This window comes from Pezoporus occidentalis, unplaced genomic scaffold, assembly GCF_034315485.1.
Source record: "Pezoporus occidentalis ecotype Australia unplaced genomic scaffold, CSIRO_AGI_Poc_V1 ctg207, whole genome shotgun sequence".
Classification (NCBI taxonomy): Eukaryota; Metazoa; Chordata; class Aves; order Psittaciformes; family Psittacidae; genus Pezoporus; species Pezoporus occidentalis.
The window spans coordinates 212,889-230,238 of record NW_026913932.1 but is presented as its reverse complement, the minus strand read 5'-3'; the positions used below and the strand labels follow the sequence as shown (position 1 = coordinate 230,238).

Genomic DNA, 17,350 nt, shown 5'->3' with positions numbered 1-17,350 from the left:
GCAGTGTTAAGTGAACCCTGGCTCTACTGCAAGAGGCAGTTGGTACTGAGATGCTTTCATCTGTACCTAAAGCTTTTTCCCATTTCTAGAATCTGAAAGGAGAACTGTAACATGCAGAACTGAGCTGTTAGAGCTGCAGCTGTTGCCAGTCACTGACAAACTCCAGTTGCTGTGACAAGCTGGTACCCTGTGCATACCAAGGATGATCATGATGGGTCAAATGGCTCTGTGTTCTCCACAGGCATAGACTGACACTTAAACCCTACGACCATCCCTCTGTACAACTCCTCAATCCTGAATTGTATTGTTGAGACCTGCTCTGCCTTTGCAGTAGCTGCTTCTTACAAGGCACAGCATGCTTGTATAAAGAGCATCCTCTTTAAAAAAATTAAAGTGGCATCTAGAAATAGGTGTAACATCATTTTGGGTAACACTAACTATGTATTTCACCAAGTAGCATGACCAAGCAGGCATGCCCCCAGGCCTGAAGGTGATATAAGCTATCCAGTCATATGAGCTTTTTCCACTCTGTTGAATAGATAACAGCAAATGGCAGGACTCCAGCCCAAGCAACTGTGTGCTACACCACAGAGACCATAGCATCAGTTGCTTTTAAAAACTCAGTTCTGGCTTCCTGCTCCTCTTTGGCATCCCATCTTCCAAGCACATGGACTCATGCATGTCAAGGTGACTCAGACACGAGCTTGCACAGTTACAATTCTGTGCTCAGAGCCAGCAGCTGTTTCCAGCAGTCTCCCTTAGTTTAAGTGCTCAATTCAGAGGTGCTCAGCATACTCCAGCACTTGAAAGGACTTGAAAAATAATGAGATGCTGCATGAACTCCTTAAATCCAGTAACTACATGTCTTTATCTCAAATGCAGGCAGGTCTCTGACTCTTAAGTCAGATAAGTACAAGGCAGGGCGTGAACACTTCCTACTTCTGTAAGCCCATTTACTTGGACAGAGTACACAGGCAGACACCAACTGCTGTGACCTTGGAAAGTCACAGGGAAGAAGGGCAGGAGTCAAGCTGAGGGATCTGCATAAGTAAGCCATATTCACCAACATTAGATATGACTGCTGTGCTTTAGAGTCAGACACTTGATAGCAACAATGGGAGAATTCACCACCACAGCACAGCCTTAGAAGCAGTGCTTTTGCTTGAATAAGTCACAGCCCACCACTGCATGTTACAGTAAACCCAACAGGAGGTCAACGTAAGTCTTTTTTTTCAGCACCATTACAGGTCAGGAAAATACATTATGACATGTAATGTACCTAAGTGCAGAATCTGCAAGATGGAGATAGTTCTGCTGGGCCAATTCAATCAGAATGTACCTATCTCTATAAAATCACCTGAATTTAAAAGATTACAAATTTTAAACTGCAGCTGAGTTCCTGCTCAGACCATGATGTGATCTACAGGTTTTTGATCCTTTACTTAAGTGATCCTTAAACAGCTTTTCATTTTCCACCTGCTAGAAGGTATCAGTAAGAATCTACTTGTTTCATCATAAGTTTTCGGCTGTACTCATAGGCAAGGAACAGTGCCCCATTGGCCACAAATGCACGGATCATAGTTGGCTTCAGTCCAGAATACAAGGCAAGTACACCTGGAAATGAAATCAGAGCCAGTTAGCAATTTATTTACCTGCCTATCTGCATTAACCACTGCTTGTACCTTCAAAGGATACTGAAGTAATGCTTCTGCCTTTAGGGGCACAGAGTGCTGAACTCACTCGTGTAGCTGCTAACTGCAGCGTTACTGGATATTGATATGCCCAGAGCATCTAGAGTTGTAACATGAGTTTAGCCATTTAAGTGCTTATGTTTGAAGCTCATCTTAGGTATGACAGGGTCTTCAGAAGGCCACCCTGGTCATCTGAGGATATGGGTCGCAGCAGCTACACCACAGCAGGCAAAAGGGAACAGAAAGAACAGCAGGATTATATTGGAGCTGTGCCCCAGGTCAGACTCCTGCTCTGGTGAGTATCTTCCCTAGCAACAGGGCTAGCATTCATATCTGCTGCCACATACATTCTTACACTGTCTTCGGAAGCGCATGGCACGGGTCTTTTCCAGAGATTGGGCACTGAGGTAGATGCCCCAAGTTGCCAGGCTAGATAGGCCTGATTTATCAAACAGCCCTCAGTCAGCCATGTATTAACTTCTAGAGGTGAAAAAAATTTTATTCTGAATTTGAACCAGTCCCTTCAATTTTCATGGACAGGTTTGGTCATGGGGAATAGAGCTCATTCCTTTATCTGCTTTTAATGCCTACTGAGCTTTTGTTAGCTTTAAGTGAATTGTTTCCTGAACCAAGAGGCATGGTCTCAATTTCTAGATTCCAAGCTGTCCAGACTACATAAGGCATCAGTATTTCTGTTAGTTAGAAGTGTCTCCAACACATTATCAGTGGACATTTCTTAAGCAATTTTTTTTGTGTTTGGGGAGGGTAGAGATTTCAATGTGCAGCCCTAGAGATGCAGTTGATATGCTGCATACTCACCTTCAGTTCTCACAACAGTTACAAATGTTCCCATAAAGCCTGTCTGTTTTCCAGCCATTGAAAGAACCTGAATTCTAGATTTGACACAGTCCACAGGATACACAGCAATCCACAGACAGCTGCCTCCAAAACCTCCACTTAGTAGCAGAGGAATGGGACCTAAAGTTAAGAAATACGTTTTATAAACACCACAGAAATATTCACCAACATAAATATCACATTATTTATTTCATCTATAGAAACAGAAGAAAACCTGCTTATCAAAGGAACCTGCTTATCAAAGGAACCGGCTTATGACAAAAGTTTCTGCTCCCCTACAAGCCTTGAAGTTAATCTTAAGCCACTGGTAAGTTGCAAATCTAACTAGAAAGCTCAAAGGTTATAAGGAGTGCTTCTTAGATTACTGGCCATGCTAAATAAGCATAACTTGGAATTCTCTTCTGACTATTAACTAAATTAACTCCTTTCCTTTCACACTTGTAATCACTTTTGAAGGCTAACTGATGTTACTCTAAACTGTTTCACACAAGGTCACTAATCACCTATACAGAGATTTATTGGTACAGTGAAGTTACTTTGTGGCCAGTCATTTTTCATAATGCAACCCTCATTTTGTGTTTCAGACCAGGTATTTGTTTACAACAAGAGAATGTGTGCAGCTGAAATCTTGACTGAAATTTTAACATCAAGACAAAGTATGACTGTTCAGTCTTTCAGCAGGAGACAAACCATCTTTATTCTGGCCTCTCATTTGTTCATGTCTAATTTTCAGTGTTCTCTCACTAGCATTGTCATTACATCTCATGGTCAGCACACATTTCAGCATACAGTTGAACACACCTGATATAGCTAAAGACTTCAGATTCTCTCTAAACAGCCACTGAAATGAAATAGTTCAGAGTTGTGTTACATCAGGGTCAGACATTTAGGTATTTTCATAGTGTTAATGTTAGCTCAGTGTATTTATTCTTCATTTAAAATACTGCTCTGTTGCAAAGTGGTCACTTCAAGAATTCATTACTATATATACACACAAAACGCAGAACTCCATATTTTGGATGCCTAGTTTCCTTCATTTTACTTTATAGCTGCTGTGCCTCATTAGTGTATTTTCAGGGAAGATATGCCCCCCCTCTCCTTTATGTCCCCCACAACAGCATGCTAAAATCCACATGGAAAAAGAGGCACCATACCTAATTCATCTTTTGATCTCCCAGAGGCAAAGAAAGTCCGGCTCAGTTCATACCCTCCAAAGAAGAAGAAATAGCCTGGGACTTCCCGCAGCAAAGTGCTCGACAGGCCACGGTAAAATCCAAGGGGACCATCCTTTTGAATAACACCCTTCACTACTGACCAAACTGTACTGATAGAGAGGTTGATCCAGTTAGTGATGTTTAATAGGCAGATAATGAGAAGGTTACAGAACAACTGGCAACTGCAGTAACAGTTAAGGGTTAGATCCATTGCACAGACACCAGAATTCAGGTAAGACTTAGAACAAGATCCTGCTGGGAGCCCCTCACTGGCATCCAGCTTTACCAATACATGAAAAATCCCCAGGCTGCAACCCTCCCAGGCACAGCTCTTGTCTGGTTAACAGACTTACAAATGTGACCCTGAACCGATACACAAAAATAAAAGATACACATAAAAGGGTTTCAGAGATACTGAATACTTACTTGTAAACAGTATACTTACTTGTGTCCCTGGATTATCTTTCCTGACAACTGCATTTCATGCATGGCCTGCAGCCGGCACTTCACCAGCTCTGTAGGACAGAGGACAAGGGTGGCAAAGGCAGAGGCAAAGGAGCCTGCACCAGCATTCTGCAGATCACTGTGAGAGAGAAACTGCTGAAGTTATTTGGGCACTGACCCCGAGTGCAGTGGAACCACTGCACCTGTGATCAGCTCCCTGAACCTGTACTCTAAATATCAAGACAAACTGACAGTCTTGAGGGAAAGAATCTCCAGGAAGACATCAGTTATCTGAACTAGTCAGATAAAAACCTAGCTCATTTCATCTTCATACACAGCTCAAAGACACTTGAAGATAAGCTCCAACCTTTACCCTTTTTGCTACACTTCAGTGACTGCTGCACAATAAGCGCTATCAAATCTTTGCCTTCTTAGATTTTTATAAATATTTCCATAGACTTGTTTTATTGGACAACTTCTTGGTACTCAAAAAGAACAATAATCACCTCATATAAAGATCAGTGTTTTTAAAGTCACCTTGCCAGTATTAATACAGGTTTTCAGTGGAAGATGCTAGAAATCTGTAAGCAAGACATAAGGGACCACTATAATATTCTATGGATGTGCTGTCATGGACAAAACTACGTGAATCAGAGGCAGCACAAACAAACCACACCACTGAACAAGACAGCACTGTAATCTACACTGACTCACAGTATTCCAAAACTAGGGCTTACTTTGTGGTGAAATCGTCAAGTCTGGGCCGCTAAACTGCCACGACTCAAAGACTCAGACTCGTACTGCTTTATGAGTATGACATAGCTCTAAACAGGCTCCTACAAACACTGGTGTGCTAGACAAGACCTGCACAATAGCACAGAACAAGTGGAGCTTCTCTCTTCTTTCCTGGGGAGTCAGCTGAGCCTGACCTCACTGGGACACAGAAATTCTTTCCATACAAAGGAGATGTTTTCCCTGTGTCCAGCAGTTTCATACATCTGTAGTATTGGAGATTAAAGCTACAGCTTTTTGTCTTACAGAAGCATCACAGAACTAAAGCTGTGACATGAAGCAAAGCTTGTGACATATTCAGATACAGCAGTGACTAGAACTGTCAAAGTGGGAGGAATCAGTAACTGCCTGCAGAGCAGCATCTGAATAATATGCAGTAAATAAGAAATGACAACATTCATTGCATAGCCCTCTTGCAGTATGAGCTTGGCAAAACAGAGATCTGAAATGCAACCCACTAAAGTTCAAGACAAGAGGAATGCAGAGTTAAAAATACAGTATGTGGCTGAGCCCTGCAGTAATTAAGTTATGAGCTAGAGCAAGGCAGTAAGGTTACACTCTGAAAAATAAGGATAAGAAAATATGGAATAGGTACCTTCTAACTATGCACTAAAGAGTGCACAGGATCCTTTGTCCTTCAGGAGAGAAAAAAATCAGATGCTATCAGATGAAAGGAATTCTGTCACATGTACATAAAAGAATAGATTTATCCATAATTCAGATCTTCTCTACTTTTGCCTGTTAATGTTTAGTTCTACATACAAATTCAACTAGATCCACTGTTTAGGCTTTGGTCTTTAATACCATGAACCTCACTGCAGAAATGATAAGCCTTGAATCCTCTTTGAGTTACCTTTCAACTCACAATGCCTAATTCAGTATTTGTTCTGGATGGGAGAGTTTTGATCACACATCACAGGAGCCAGAATTCTGCCCTTACACTGCTGCTGCTTCTATAAAAGGCATTAATCTTGGTGGACTTCTTTTTCCTCCAAAGAAAATTACATGCTGAAGATGACCAGTCATGTACTGAGAAAGTCAGACTGAGGTGAACAAGGATAACAGTTATTCCAGTTCAGATTTTGGCGCAGAATGAGATCAGTTTGGTCAGACTAAATGGGCATTTAAAGACAAATGGATTTTAGCACTTCTCTGGTTATCTCAGTTTAGGCTTTAGCATGGAATTAAATGGTTGGACTAATAGATGTTAAAGATAAAAGGAACTTAGCATTTTTCTCTCCATTTGTTTTCTCTGATTCATGCGTTAGTGGCATTTATTCCCCTAACTTGAAAACGTGTTGTTTTGTAACTGTCCTTGTAACTGCTTGCAAGGCTTCACACACTGACCAGGGTATCCCTAAACACAGGGAGGCCAGGGAAGCTTATTTCCAAGTTGCTTAAAGCTACAACTGAAAAGTGAGCAAAACCAAACTATTATAACTGGATTTGAGACATCTCAAACATTATAAAATAATGGGAAAGTGACAAGGAATTTCTTATATATGGGTAAGAAAAATGGTCAGGTTCACCTCAGTTTGTGACTTGATAGATTTGCTTATTCAGGCGAAGACAGTATGACGTTTTTAAACAGCAGAGGCAATGAAGGCAATTATAGTTATTAACTTCGTGTCTCAAGGTTAGCCACCTCATCAGGGTTTCTTCCCACCCTTACAGCACACTACAAAGACTTTCCAACTCTCCCACAATGAGTATGAATGTCCTGGACAGGCTACATGTAACTCAGGGCGCCACTGCAGGCCATGTCAATACAATTCTCTCACACATGCACCTGTAAGATGTCCCTACAGGTGAAGAGATCAAGGGAACAGCACAAAGGGAGAAATCTTTCAAGTAAGCTTAAACCCTTTAAGTGTTTTGTCCTAGCACAGCCATGCTGTCACACTATTTGCTCTTCAATCAATGATGCATTAAACAGCCATCCTGGATCTGGAAAGTACCACTACCTGACCAAGGAAAGAAGGGTCAGATGTCAGAAGTACTTGCTATTACTACGTACTCAAATTAACTTCCCATTCTGCATCCTACTCCAAAGACACGGAGTAGTACCCATATGCACACTGTTTGAAAGCTTCCTGCGCTACCTCTCCTACATGCACCATAAACATGCTGTCTCAGTCACATCAAGAGATGATCCTAGGACCCCTGCAAACCTGTGGTCTACCTCCCAAAAGGATCGCAAAACATAGTTAAGAAGCAAAGCATGCTGTTGGTAGGCCTGCTTCCTCATTTTAGTGGGTAGAATAAGATAAGGGGTCTGTAAGCTGATCTAAGAAAGTGGAAACAGTTCTGTCTCAGCTGAGATCTCAACTACCAGAAAACAGTGAAAAAGAATGCAAGTAGAAAGCAATTAATATAATTTGTTTCCTCATCACTTCATACTCCCTCATAGTTGGCCTCAGTCTTAAGATACAGCATATCTTAATATGTGACAGAAGAACACCTCACTTAATGCCACTTTAAAATATTTGTCTTGTACCTAGATAGCTACACATATCATGGCAGAGATCTTAAATGGAGAATTAAGGCCTCCTCAGCTACCTCTACTTGGATACATGTGACAGAGGCAGAACACAGCTATTAATAAAAAGCTAAGTGTGGTTAACCTTGCATCACTCTCTGAATGGAGTTAGGACAGTATGAGAAGTCTTTTATACATTGTGGAACAGCACAAGGATGGAGGAGGTGCAGATACTCTCAGTGCTGCACAGACGATATACCTTGAGAAATGGGCAACAGTAAGGCACACAGACTGCTGGACCACTGACGGCTCTAGAGTAGTGCACCTGGAGAAAAGCCATCCTAGCTAGAAAGATGACAATTGTTATGCCAGTGCATACATCCATGACGTGATCACACCCTGAATACCCCGCACAGCTCTGGTCTTACCAGCTAGAAGCCCAGACACAGTACAATTACAAGAGTTCCAGAGAAAGACAAAGACAGCTACAGGAACATCTCTCTTACGAGAAGAGATTGCAGGAGCTGGGCCTGTTTAGCCTAGAGGAGACTGAGAGGGGATCTCATTAATGCATATAAATATCTCAAAGGCGGGTGCCAGGAGGATGGCACCAGACTCTTTCCAGTGGTGCCCTGTGACAGTACAAGGAGCAATGGCCATAAACTAAAATACAAGAAATTTCACTTCAACATGAGGAAGAAATTCTTTACATTGAGAGTGGCAGAGCTGCCCAGGCAGGCTGTGGAGTCTCCCTCACTGGAGACATTCAAAATGCTCTTGGACACGTTCCTGAGTAACATGCTCTAAGTGGCACTGTCTTGGCAGTGGGGTTGGACTAGATGATCTCCAGAGGTCCCTTCCAACCCTAATGATTCGGTGATTCTGTGAACAGATTCAGTGCTCACTGGCTAGGAGGGCTGGGATCCTTCCATCCAGGAAAATACTCAGATGGGAAGAGGGGCACAGAGCAATGGATAGAGGTCTGCAAGATCCCAGGTAGCATGCAGACAGTGGCTATGGATCAACGGTTACAGAACTAATGGCTATCACCTGCAGAACTCTGCCAAAGCATACTGCAGATGCAAGGAACTTTCAAGAATTCTAGAGGAGACTGGACAAGTGCTGTTGTCCAGTTACTGATGGGATCATACCATGATAAATAAATCCTCTGAACTAAGAACACAGCCTGTCAGAGGACTCAGAGTATTAAACAATCCCTTGTCATTCTTCAGATAACCACTTATTGCCAGTCACACCGTAAAACTAAACATTTGGTCTTGACACCATTCCATTCAAGCTTTTGAAACTTGAATAAAGACAATATTAGAAAAGTGCTCTTTCCCCTTAGTACACCCCCCTAAGAGAAGGGCCACTACTTCCCCTGCAAAATCAGAACAGCTAGAGATCAAGGGAATAGCAACTTTCAGGTGTTGCAATGCTCAGTCCCTTTGGTAAGGACATTCTCGGTCTTAAGTATTCCAGTTAACTTGTGGTTATCTAAACTAGGCAGCTGCAGTGACAAGTAGATGGCTCTGTTGCAGTTAAGCACTGTATCCTAGCACAAAGCTTACTACAGTGCATACTGGCAGAGGCAGGTCTAGGACATCAGCTGCACCCTGACAGTACAATAGTTGCATGATTTTTTATTTATTTATTTTAAAATGTGAAGCAGATTTCTATTACTAACCTGAGCTCTGTTTTCCTGTCTACTCCAACAATTCTTCTCACAATCTGTTGGCAAAATCCATAGCACATGAACAGAACGGAGTTCTCCGCGATGTTGGCTAGAAGTGCTGGTGTGGTTCCCTGGTAGAAGCCTCGAAACCCCACTTGCTTATAGGTTGTCACGAAACAGTCCACAAATCCTTTGTACATGTCCGGGAATGTCTGCATCTTCACCTTTGCAGTGTCAAAGGGCTGGCCAGTCACCACGCATGCTGTCCCACCTAAGCAAGCAGTGGAAGTTACGAGGGTGGCTGAAGGTTACCACAACTCAAACATCTACACACAAACACCATTATTAGCAAAATTACACAGAAAAAGATGAGTTAATTCTCCAAAGGAAAAGACAAGTGCACTGATTTTAACACAATGGCAGCGATTGTCAGTGGTGGGTTTAGTTACCCAAAGAAGAAAAATCAGGCATAAGAGCAGTAACAGCTTGATTCTCATTAAACATTTCTTTACTTTCCTCAAAGCAGGCAACTAAATGAATCTGATCACTTACATAAATGGTTCCGAATTAGAGGTATTGTTCTGCAATCAAGTCACTTGTGTTAACGAGTTAAAGCAGCATTTTCCTTTTCTCATTTCTGCAGTGAATCACAAAATCAAAAACCATCTGATTTCATGTTCTCTTGATAATAAAAAAAAAAAAATGGAAGATTTGTTATCAAGTGAGGCAAAGATTCCTCCAGGACAAGAGAATACTGCTGAGAGTGTCAAAAACTGATGAAACACTGTGAATTGATAACCAAAGGCTCAAGCCCTTTACTTCAAAACTCCAGATGATTTTTATGTACGTTTATTCCTACATTCTGGAATATAGTGTCCAGTATAAGCTGGAAAAGGGCAAAGTTTCTTATTGTGTAATCTTTTCCAAACTCAAGAGCAAGGTCAATACCCTGAAAACTCAAAATATTTCCATCAGTTTCATCAACCACCACTTTGTCAACAGTGCAAATCTGTTCTTCCACAGATCCAACTCAATTCAGTAATCTGCAGAAAGAGCTAACATTACACTTTTTCAGTAAAAAATACCAGTGTATGCTGACAGCAACCTGTTAGAAGCCAACACCTAGCAGAAAGCATAGAATAGGTGTACCTTATATAGACTTTATAGTTTTGCTTTTCTAGTAAAAGAACCATCCTAGACCAAAATAACCAAAAAAGGATAAAAGAACCATCCTAAACTAGAAGCTGATCTTTAATGAAAGCACAGTTGACATGCTTATACCTTAAAGAGGGCAAGTTAACGAGATGCCTTTTCATCTATGAAATTGAAATAATTATCTGCAAATGCAGATACTGTAAAGAAACTAAAATAGGAACAAATGTATGAATCCAATTAAAATTAGTTATTTTTCTTCTAAGTGGGGAGAGGAAGACTAAGCATTTGTTTAACCAGGAGTATTTTCAATTACTTTTACTCTTTGCAAACACATTTGTGTCACATAGTTGTTGCTCAAGATCTAACTGCCATTAAACCTCATTCTCAATCAGATGGATCATTAAAAGCTTGAGTGCAAATCATGCAAAGAAGCACAAACAGCTTCTTGCTCTGGAACAGATAACCAAGGAGAGTAGCAGCTGGCTCAGACCAGTAACATTCATGGAAGCCTCAGATGAAAAGCAGAGCTGGAAGGGCTTAGCCAATGTTATGTGCACAGAAGTCACCTAGATGTTAATCTACAGGACAAATACTAGGTTCCTATGTGAAGGCAGATGTAAAACATTCACATGTATAGAACAGCAACTGTTGGAAGAAGCCCAAGAAATCCAGGCATGGTCTTGGGAATGCAAAGCTTAAAAATTGGGAGTTGACTCTGAATAGCTGTTCCAAAAAGAGAAAGGACTCTCCTTATTGGAGGTGGCACAAGTAAACACCAGCCATGAACTTCTACCTCAAGGTAAAGACCAAGAGTCCCAGTTAATGTCTGAACTATTAAAGGGAAGAATAATTCTTCTAGCCAGGAATAAGGAATCTAAAAAAATCTAAACAACAAAACCAAATAAACCAGAAAAAAAATTAGTCAACCCTGCCTGAACATTTAGAAAAATGCAGCTCTCATAGTAAGATGGGAACAGTGGAGAAAGAGTCCTACTTAATCAAAGAAGTGATCAGAGGTTGCTCAGATCCTAGGCAAAGGACTTTGACCCACAGGCAGCTAAATGATTTATTTATTCTTGTTCAGAATGTACTTGCCCCTGTATGTCATTACTTATCAGCTAGTGGAGACTGCATTCAGAGAGAAAGGTAAAACCAGGTCACGCATTTGCTGGAGGAACTACCTGTTTAACTAGTTAAATACACTCTCTAAAGGGTGCAGACACACGCCTAACACAGAAATGAGCACTACCAATGAACATAAGCAATACAAAGCAAGTATGTGGAAATAATATGGGAAATAAATATTAGAGGAACAGTAAAGCTGCATCTTTACTGCAGAGTAAAGTAGCAAAGAAAAAGAACAAGAACAATGATTTAGGATTACTGAAGTCATGCTGAAAAAGGTCTGAATTCCTCCATCCTGTCTGAAGAAAGAACTATACCAGAGAAGAAATCAGCATAATTAGTTCGAAGATTCTCTACTGCCAAAACCCAGGCAAACCTCAAGCGCATGCCCTGTTAGCCTGAATGTGGGCACAGAACAGTATCATTAGACAAATCTTCCCTTCCTCCTTTCCTGATAAAACACTGCCAGCTTGAGTGAGAGACCCCTTTTCTCTGGTAGAGGTAAATAATTAATCTGTCAGCCACAGACATTACCAACATGGTCATGTTAATGAGACAATGAAACTGCTTCCACATTTGTGACTGTCACAAGTGGTCCAACAAAACTTTATATCACAGACCAGACTGAAGGGGAAGTTCGTTAAGTGAGTTCATCATCATCAGTCCTATTACTGAGCTTCCCAGCTTTTAAAGATTCACACCGGGATGTTGTCTGAGCCAGTAACTCTTCAGATAGCCTCTTCTTGCCCAGTTTGGTTACAGAGTGTTCCTGTGACAAAAGCAGCACCTCAATCACTCACACAGTTGAGTTCATTCCAAAATTCTACTTGTGACTGATTTTTAAACTCCTGTAAGTGTAAGAACCAACACTGAAACTTAAACCTTCCTCTGGAAAACTCTAGTCTGAAATAAGGGTTACACCTCCACTGTGTGGCAGGGGTTTCACTAGGGAGCAGCAATAGTGATGCAGTTACAACACTGGCTGAGTTCAACTGCTTCATCTCAATGTCCTTAAAACACGGAAAGTGAGGCTTTTTATAGCATCAGGAAACTGCTTTTACAGTTGTCAGAGGCACTGAAACTGTCCCTAAGAAATTCTGTGCAATTAAGTTCTCTCCAGCATTACCTGCAGCTCCTGCTGTGAGGTCAATAGCAGCCTGAATAGCAGAGTTGATCTTCATGCTTCAAACTTGTTTATCAGTTACTTCAGAGTGAAGTCTCCCCTTTCCTGGCAGATGTGGAGGTACTTGTCTCCTGAGGGAAAAGAAAGATGTAGCATACATGATTTGTCACAATAACTGACAGGTAGAAGCATCACATGAATGCTTTCACTTCCACTCTTCAATTTACCTTCTTCAATGCCATTTAGAGGCAGAAAATGCTTGTCCCCAAGACTGCGACTTGGCATATTTGTAATTTGACTGACTAGTCTTGCCACATTATACAAGTCCTCTGGAGTATCACTGCCCAGCTTCAAATTACTTGGGCTTTCCAGCTTCTAGTCTCCCTGGATCTCTCAAATGAAAGCAGAGTACCTCCAGGAAAGAGTGTTGAGCATTACCTTTCCATCTCTACAACTGCCTGAAAGGAGAATGGAGAGAGGACGTGGCTGATCTCCTTTTCCAAGTAAAAGAGTGACAGGACAAGAGGCAACGGCCTCAAGCTGCACCACGGGATACTTAAGACTGGATATTAGGTAAAATTTCTTCACCGAGAGGGTGGTCAGGCATTGGAACAGGCTGCCCAGGTGGAATCACCGTCCCTGGAAGTGTTCAAAACCGTGAAGATGAGGGCCTCAGTGATACGGTTTCGTGGTGGACTTCGCAGTGCTGGGGTAAAGGTTGGACCTGATGATCTTGAAGGTCTTTTCCAACCTAGTTGGGTCTGTGCTTTCTCATAGAAACATAGTCTCCATCAGGTGTATAAGGCTAGCTGGCAAGAATATTACCCCACCCCATCTCAGCTCCCCACCTATAGAGCAAAACAGAATTGCTCTCATCATCGTGAACAGCAGCCAAGAAAACTATAAATTAAGACACATCAGGTATTTCTATGTGGCTCTCAGAAAATATGAGTAGAAAGCGAATGAATATGAACACCTAGAATTGTTTCTGGCTGTCACGTTCCCAGTGCAAGTCTCTCACACAATAGCACATTATAAATAAGAATTACACCTCAACTTTCAGGAAGGCAGCTGGAAAGCAGAAATACAAAGGCAACACTTTCAAATAAATCATTCAAATTAATTCAGTTCTCAAGTTTGCAGCAAGGTGCTTTCACTGGGTGAGCAGCTAAAACAAGCTTGCTTATCTGGAGTAAGATCACTGAGTCAATGATCTCTCACTGTTCCAGAACCCTGTTTCTGAGCAAGACACTTGGCAAGTGGTGCTGTCAAAAATGTTGCATGAGTCTTAACAAACACACAAATACACACATGAATCAGCCCCCCACTGACTTTTAAGCCTGGCTTCAAGCACAGTACATCAATTCACGGGATTTTTTTCATTCTTCTACCTACTGTAATGCTGCTTCTGAAGCCTGTTGCCTGCCAAAAGGTATTCTGGGGTAATATGAACAGGAAATACAAATTCCCATAGGCTAAATTAAAAGATTAAGAAAAACTAAAAATCAGACTGTATGAACCTCATCCTTTGTAGAACTTTTACATGACAAGCACAGATGTTTGCAGTAACTTCACATGTCCAGTACATGTTGCATTAACCTTAACATAATGCATTAAAAAAAATCAATCACTATTCTTGTAATAAATTATACTAATGCACATACTATTCCCAAATTATCATTATAGATGTGAGCTGTTTCACTACTGACAGCAAAGTATGCTACATGTTATTTCAAGACCACATGTTATGCTCCAAGACCAAGTTACATTTCATTATCCTCATTAGTGCTCACGCACCACTCCAGTTTTGCTTCTCATTTAAAGGCAGAAAAGAACAGATTAGGTGGGGCAGCCTATGAATGAGGGGAACTCCTAGTAAGCAACAATTGCCTGCATTCAGTAAAATGTACACTGCCTGCATCATGCCGAGTGCTTACTGACTTGTGCCAGTCCCCAAAGGGAGCACATGCCAAGTGACCCACACTGAAAGCTTGGCAGCAAAAGGAAAACCAGAGATGCCTGTACAAACATGTGGGGCTTAAAAGCCAAGAAAGTTTAGTTTCCTGATCCATAATATCACATCTCTGCTTTCAGAAGGTTTACAACTTAGTCAAAACTAAACCAGTATTATATATGTACATACCTATCCTTTTTTTTTTAACTATTTCTAGCCACACTAGCAGATAAAAAACTGCTTGTAGATACAGCAAGGCAAAAACTGCTCTACTTCCAAAGTGAGTCCAGACCTCAAACCTGGAAACACAGCATTAGTAAATGGAACAGGTACCACCGAGTCCTCCACCCGCAGCCCCAAAGGTTACTCTCGGCTGACACACGCCATCAAACACCAGGTGACAATCCCATAAGGTATCACAGCTCCTTGCAAGAGCCCACAAAGGCAGGCTACAACTCTACTCCCCAGGTCACAGCAGGCCATGCCCCAGCGGCACTGCAACAGCGCACTAACCACGCAGCGGGGCCGGTGCAGGGGACTCTTCACTGGCCAGACCACGGGCAAAGCTGCGGGGCAGGTTTCATCCGGAGCGGGAGGCCTGGCTGCACAGGCGGCGATCCCTGCTCCCAGAACACTGCGCTTTCACCGCAGGAAAGCCCCGGCCTGCGCTTGGAGGGGCGATGGCAGAGGCCCGCCGCGGAAGGAGGCGGCCGAGCCCCGCACCCCCGGCCTCATGTCTCTCCAGGGAGGCTGCCCGCAGCTTTCCGGGGCAGCTTCAATACCGCTGAGCCCTAAGGCCGCGGCGCAACCCAGGCTTGCCTGCAAGCCCACAGGCCGCGGGACTGCCCGGCTCTCACAGACCGCTCCGCTCCTTCCCGGTCCGCTCCTCCCCCCAACGGGAAGCACACAGCCGCAGCCTCCCGCTTCCCCCCCACTCACCATACAGCACACCGCCGGCCCGAGCCGCCCCGCAGCCGCCTCTATATAGGCGGCCGAGGGAGGCGGCGCGGCGCGGCTCCCCCGCGGGCCCGGGGAAAGCGCGGGCCGGGGAGGCGCTGGGCGGGTGTCTGCCTGCGCTGCCCCCGGCCCCGGGAGGCGGCTCCGGGCGGGCGGGGAGACGCCCAGGGGCCAGTGACCCGGGTTTGGGGTGCACAGGCCGCAGCACCGCGCCCCCGTCCCCAAGGCCTAGACAGGGCGGCTCTGAGGCTCCTACCGGGGCCCGGTGGTGGCTGTGCTCCTGGCTGTGAGGCCAACACTCGGGCGGCTGCTGCTGCTCGAATCCGGTAGCACTTCCCCCCCCTAGAAACCCTGTTGCTGCTGAGCACATCCCTGGCAGTGTTCAAGGCCAGGCTGGATGCGGAACTAGTTGATCTTTAAGGTCCTTTCTAACCCAAACCACTCTGTGATGCTGTGATTCCCTTTTCCCCAAAATACAAAATTCCCATTAAGTTTAACACATGTATTAGAGGACTAAGCTATACAAGTTTGCAACTATTTAAATATACAGCATTTGCAATCTCCTACAGTCTACAGTTATATACCTGACATCTTGGATACTGACAAAAGTAAAGGGATTTTTTTTTTCTGCCTCTTTAGTGGGATTGAAAAGTCAAATAATTGTGGAGATACAAATAAAAAAGGTGTTCCTGCTCTGCCATCTGCTAAAACCTTTAGCTATATAGGTGCATAAATGACAGTGGCCTGTAGCTCGTTAAATTGGACATATACATTTGTAAGCAATTTGCTGCTGATCTCCAAGTGACTTCCTAAACTGAGACACCAGTTTTGTGCTCCTAGGTTCTTGGCAATATGAAGTGGGCAGTAGTGGCTTAAACCACTGTGATGAGGGCTAATACCACTTTCCTCAGCTGAAACTACACAGAACTCTACCTCCTTCTCCCTTACCCCTTTTCTTTTGATTAGCAATTAAGTGAAGTGCTTGCTATAAGGCATGTAGAAGCAGTGCCCAGTTGAGAGCAGCAGGACAGTGTGCATCCCATGGAAAGCTAAATGAACTGTGTTTCTAATGTGCCTCAGTGATCAGTAATACTTGAGATACTCTGCTGGACCAGGCAGTGTTTCTGGGCAGTGCTGTATGCCTTCAAGCCCTGCTGAGCTGCATGTGTGTTTGCATGGATTGAGACCTCAGAGCTATGTATTTGTGTTTACATCCATGGTGTTTTCCATCAAATAAAACTGCAAGCTCCTACTTTCAAATCCCAAGCCAAGAAAAAAGTGTTATAAATACCAGAAAGCTAAATGTACATTTCCCCTCATCACTTTTAATTAATTGTAGGGTTCAGATATGTTTTTTCTACATGGCTACTTTCTTGAAATATTCTTTTAATGGTTTATGGCTATTATTCAAAATATGGCAATTGTTAAGGAAGAGCAAGCTAGGTTATAAATGGGTTTAGAAACAATACATCAAATTGTAAATGATTTTATGACTTCAATGTAGAAATGATTGCTGAGATGTGGTAATCAGTTAGTGGTTGGAGTTAGCTGTGCATCTCAAATGACCTGAAATACTTAGAGATCACTGTTTAGTGTCAAAGAATTGACCTGTGTACTGACTTCCTTCTTAGCCTGACTGTTGGAAGACACAGTTAGTGAAAAGCACTCTCATGCACTGAAGCTTGCAAATAATATGCTATTAAACTGCATGCTGCCTGCTCTTGCCGTTTGCTGCTGAAACATCAGGCCTGGAGTATTTGAGGATGTTTCTCCATAATGCCATTCCTCGGGCAGACCACCAGTCTTGGTCTTGTTTGGACCCTGTACAAAACACCGAGATGGTGAGAGTACTTGAAATGTTGCCCGAGATATTTTATGACTGT

General features: G+C 42.9%; 1 protein-coding gene across 1 annotated transcript; it reads right to left on the bottom strand.

The window, feature by feature from the left end:
- Positions 1–1,403: 1,403 nt before the first annotated feature.
- Positions 1,404–14,985, bottom strand: SLC25A15 (solute carrier family 25 member 15). Its single transcript, XM_062618922.1, has 7 exons — positions 14,696–14,985; positions 12,560–12,684; positions 9,166–9,424; positions 4,209–4,346; positions 3,704–3,873; positions 2,511–2,669; positions 1,404–1,614 (listed from the first exon to the last, which is right to left on the bottom strand). The coding sequence occupies exons 2-7, from the start codon at positions 12,612–12,614 to the stop codon at positions 1,490–1,492; spliced, it is 906 nt and encodes a 301-aa protein (XP_062474906.1). The 5' UTR covers positions 12,615–12,684; positions 14,696–14,985; the 3' UTR covers positions 1,404–1,489.
- Positions 14,986–17,350: the final 2,365 nt, after the last annotated feature.

Coding starts and splice junctions, on each gene's coding strand:
- SLC25A15 (XM_062618922.1), bottom strand. CDS start 12,614: ATGAAGATCAACTCTGCTATTCAGGCTGCTATTGACCTCACAGCAGGA. Junction 4,347..9,165: donor GACAGGAAAACAGAGCTCAG/GTTAGTAATAGA, acceptor TCTCTCTCACAG/TGATCTGCAGAATGCTGGTG. Junction 1,615..2,510: donor AACTGTTGTGAGAACTGAAG/GTGAGTATGCAG, acceptor TTTCATTTCCAG/GTGTACTTGCCTTGTATTCT.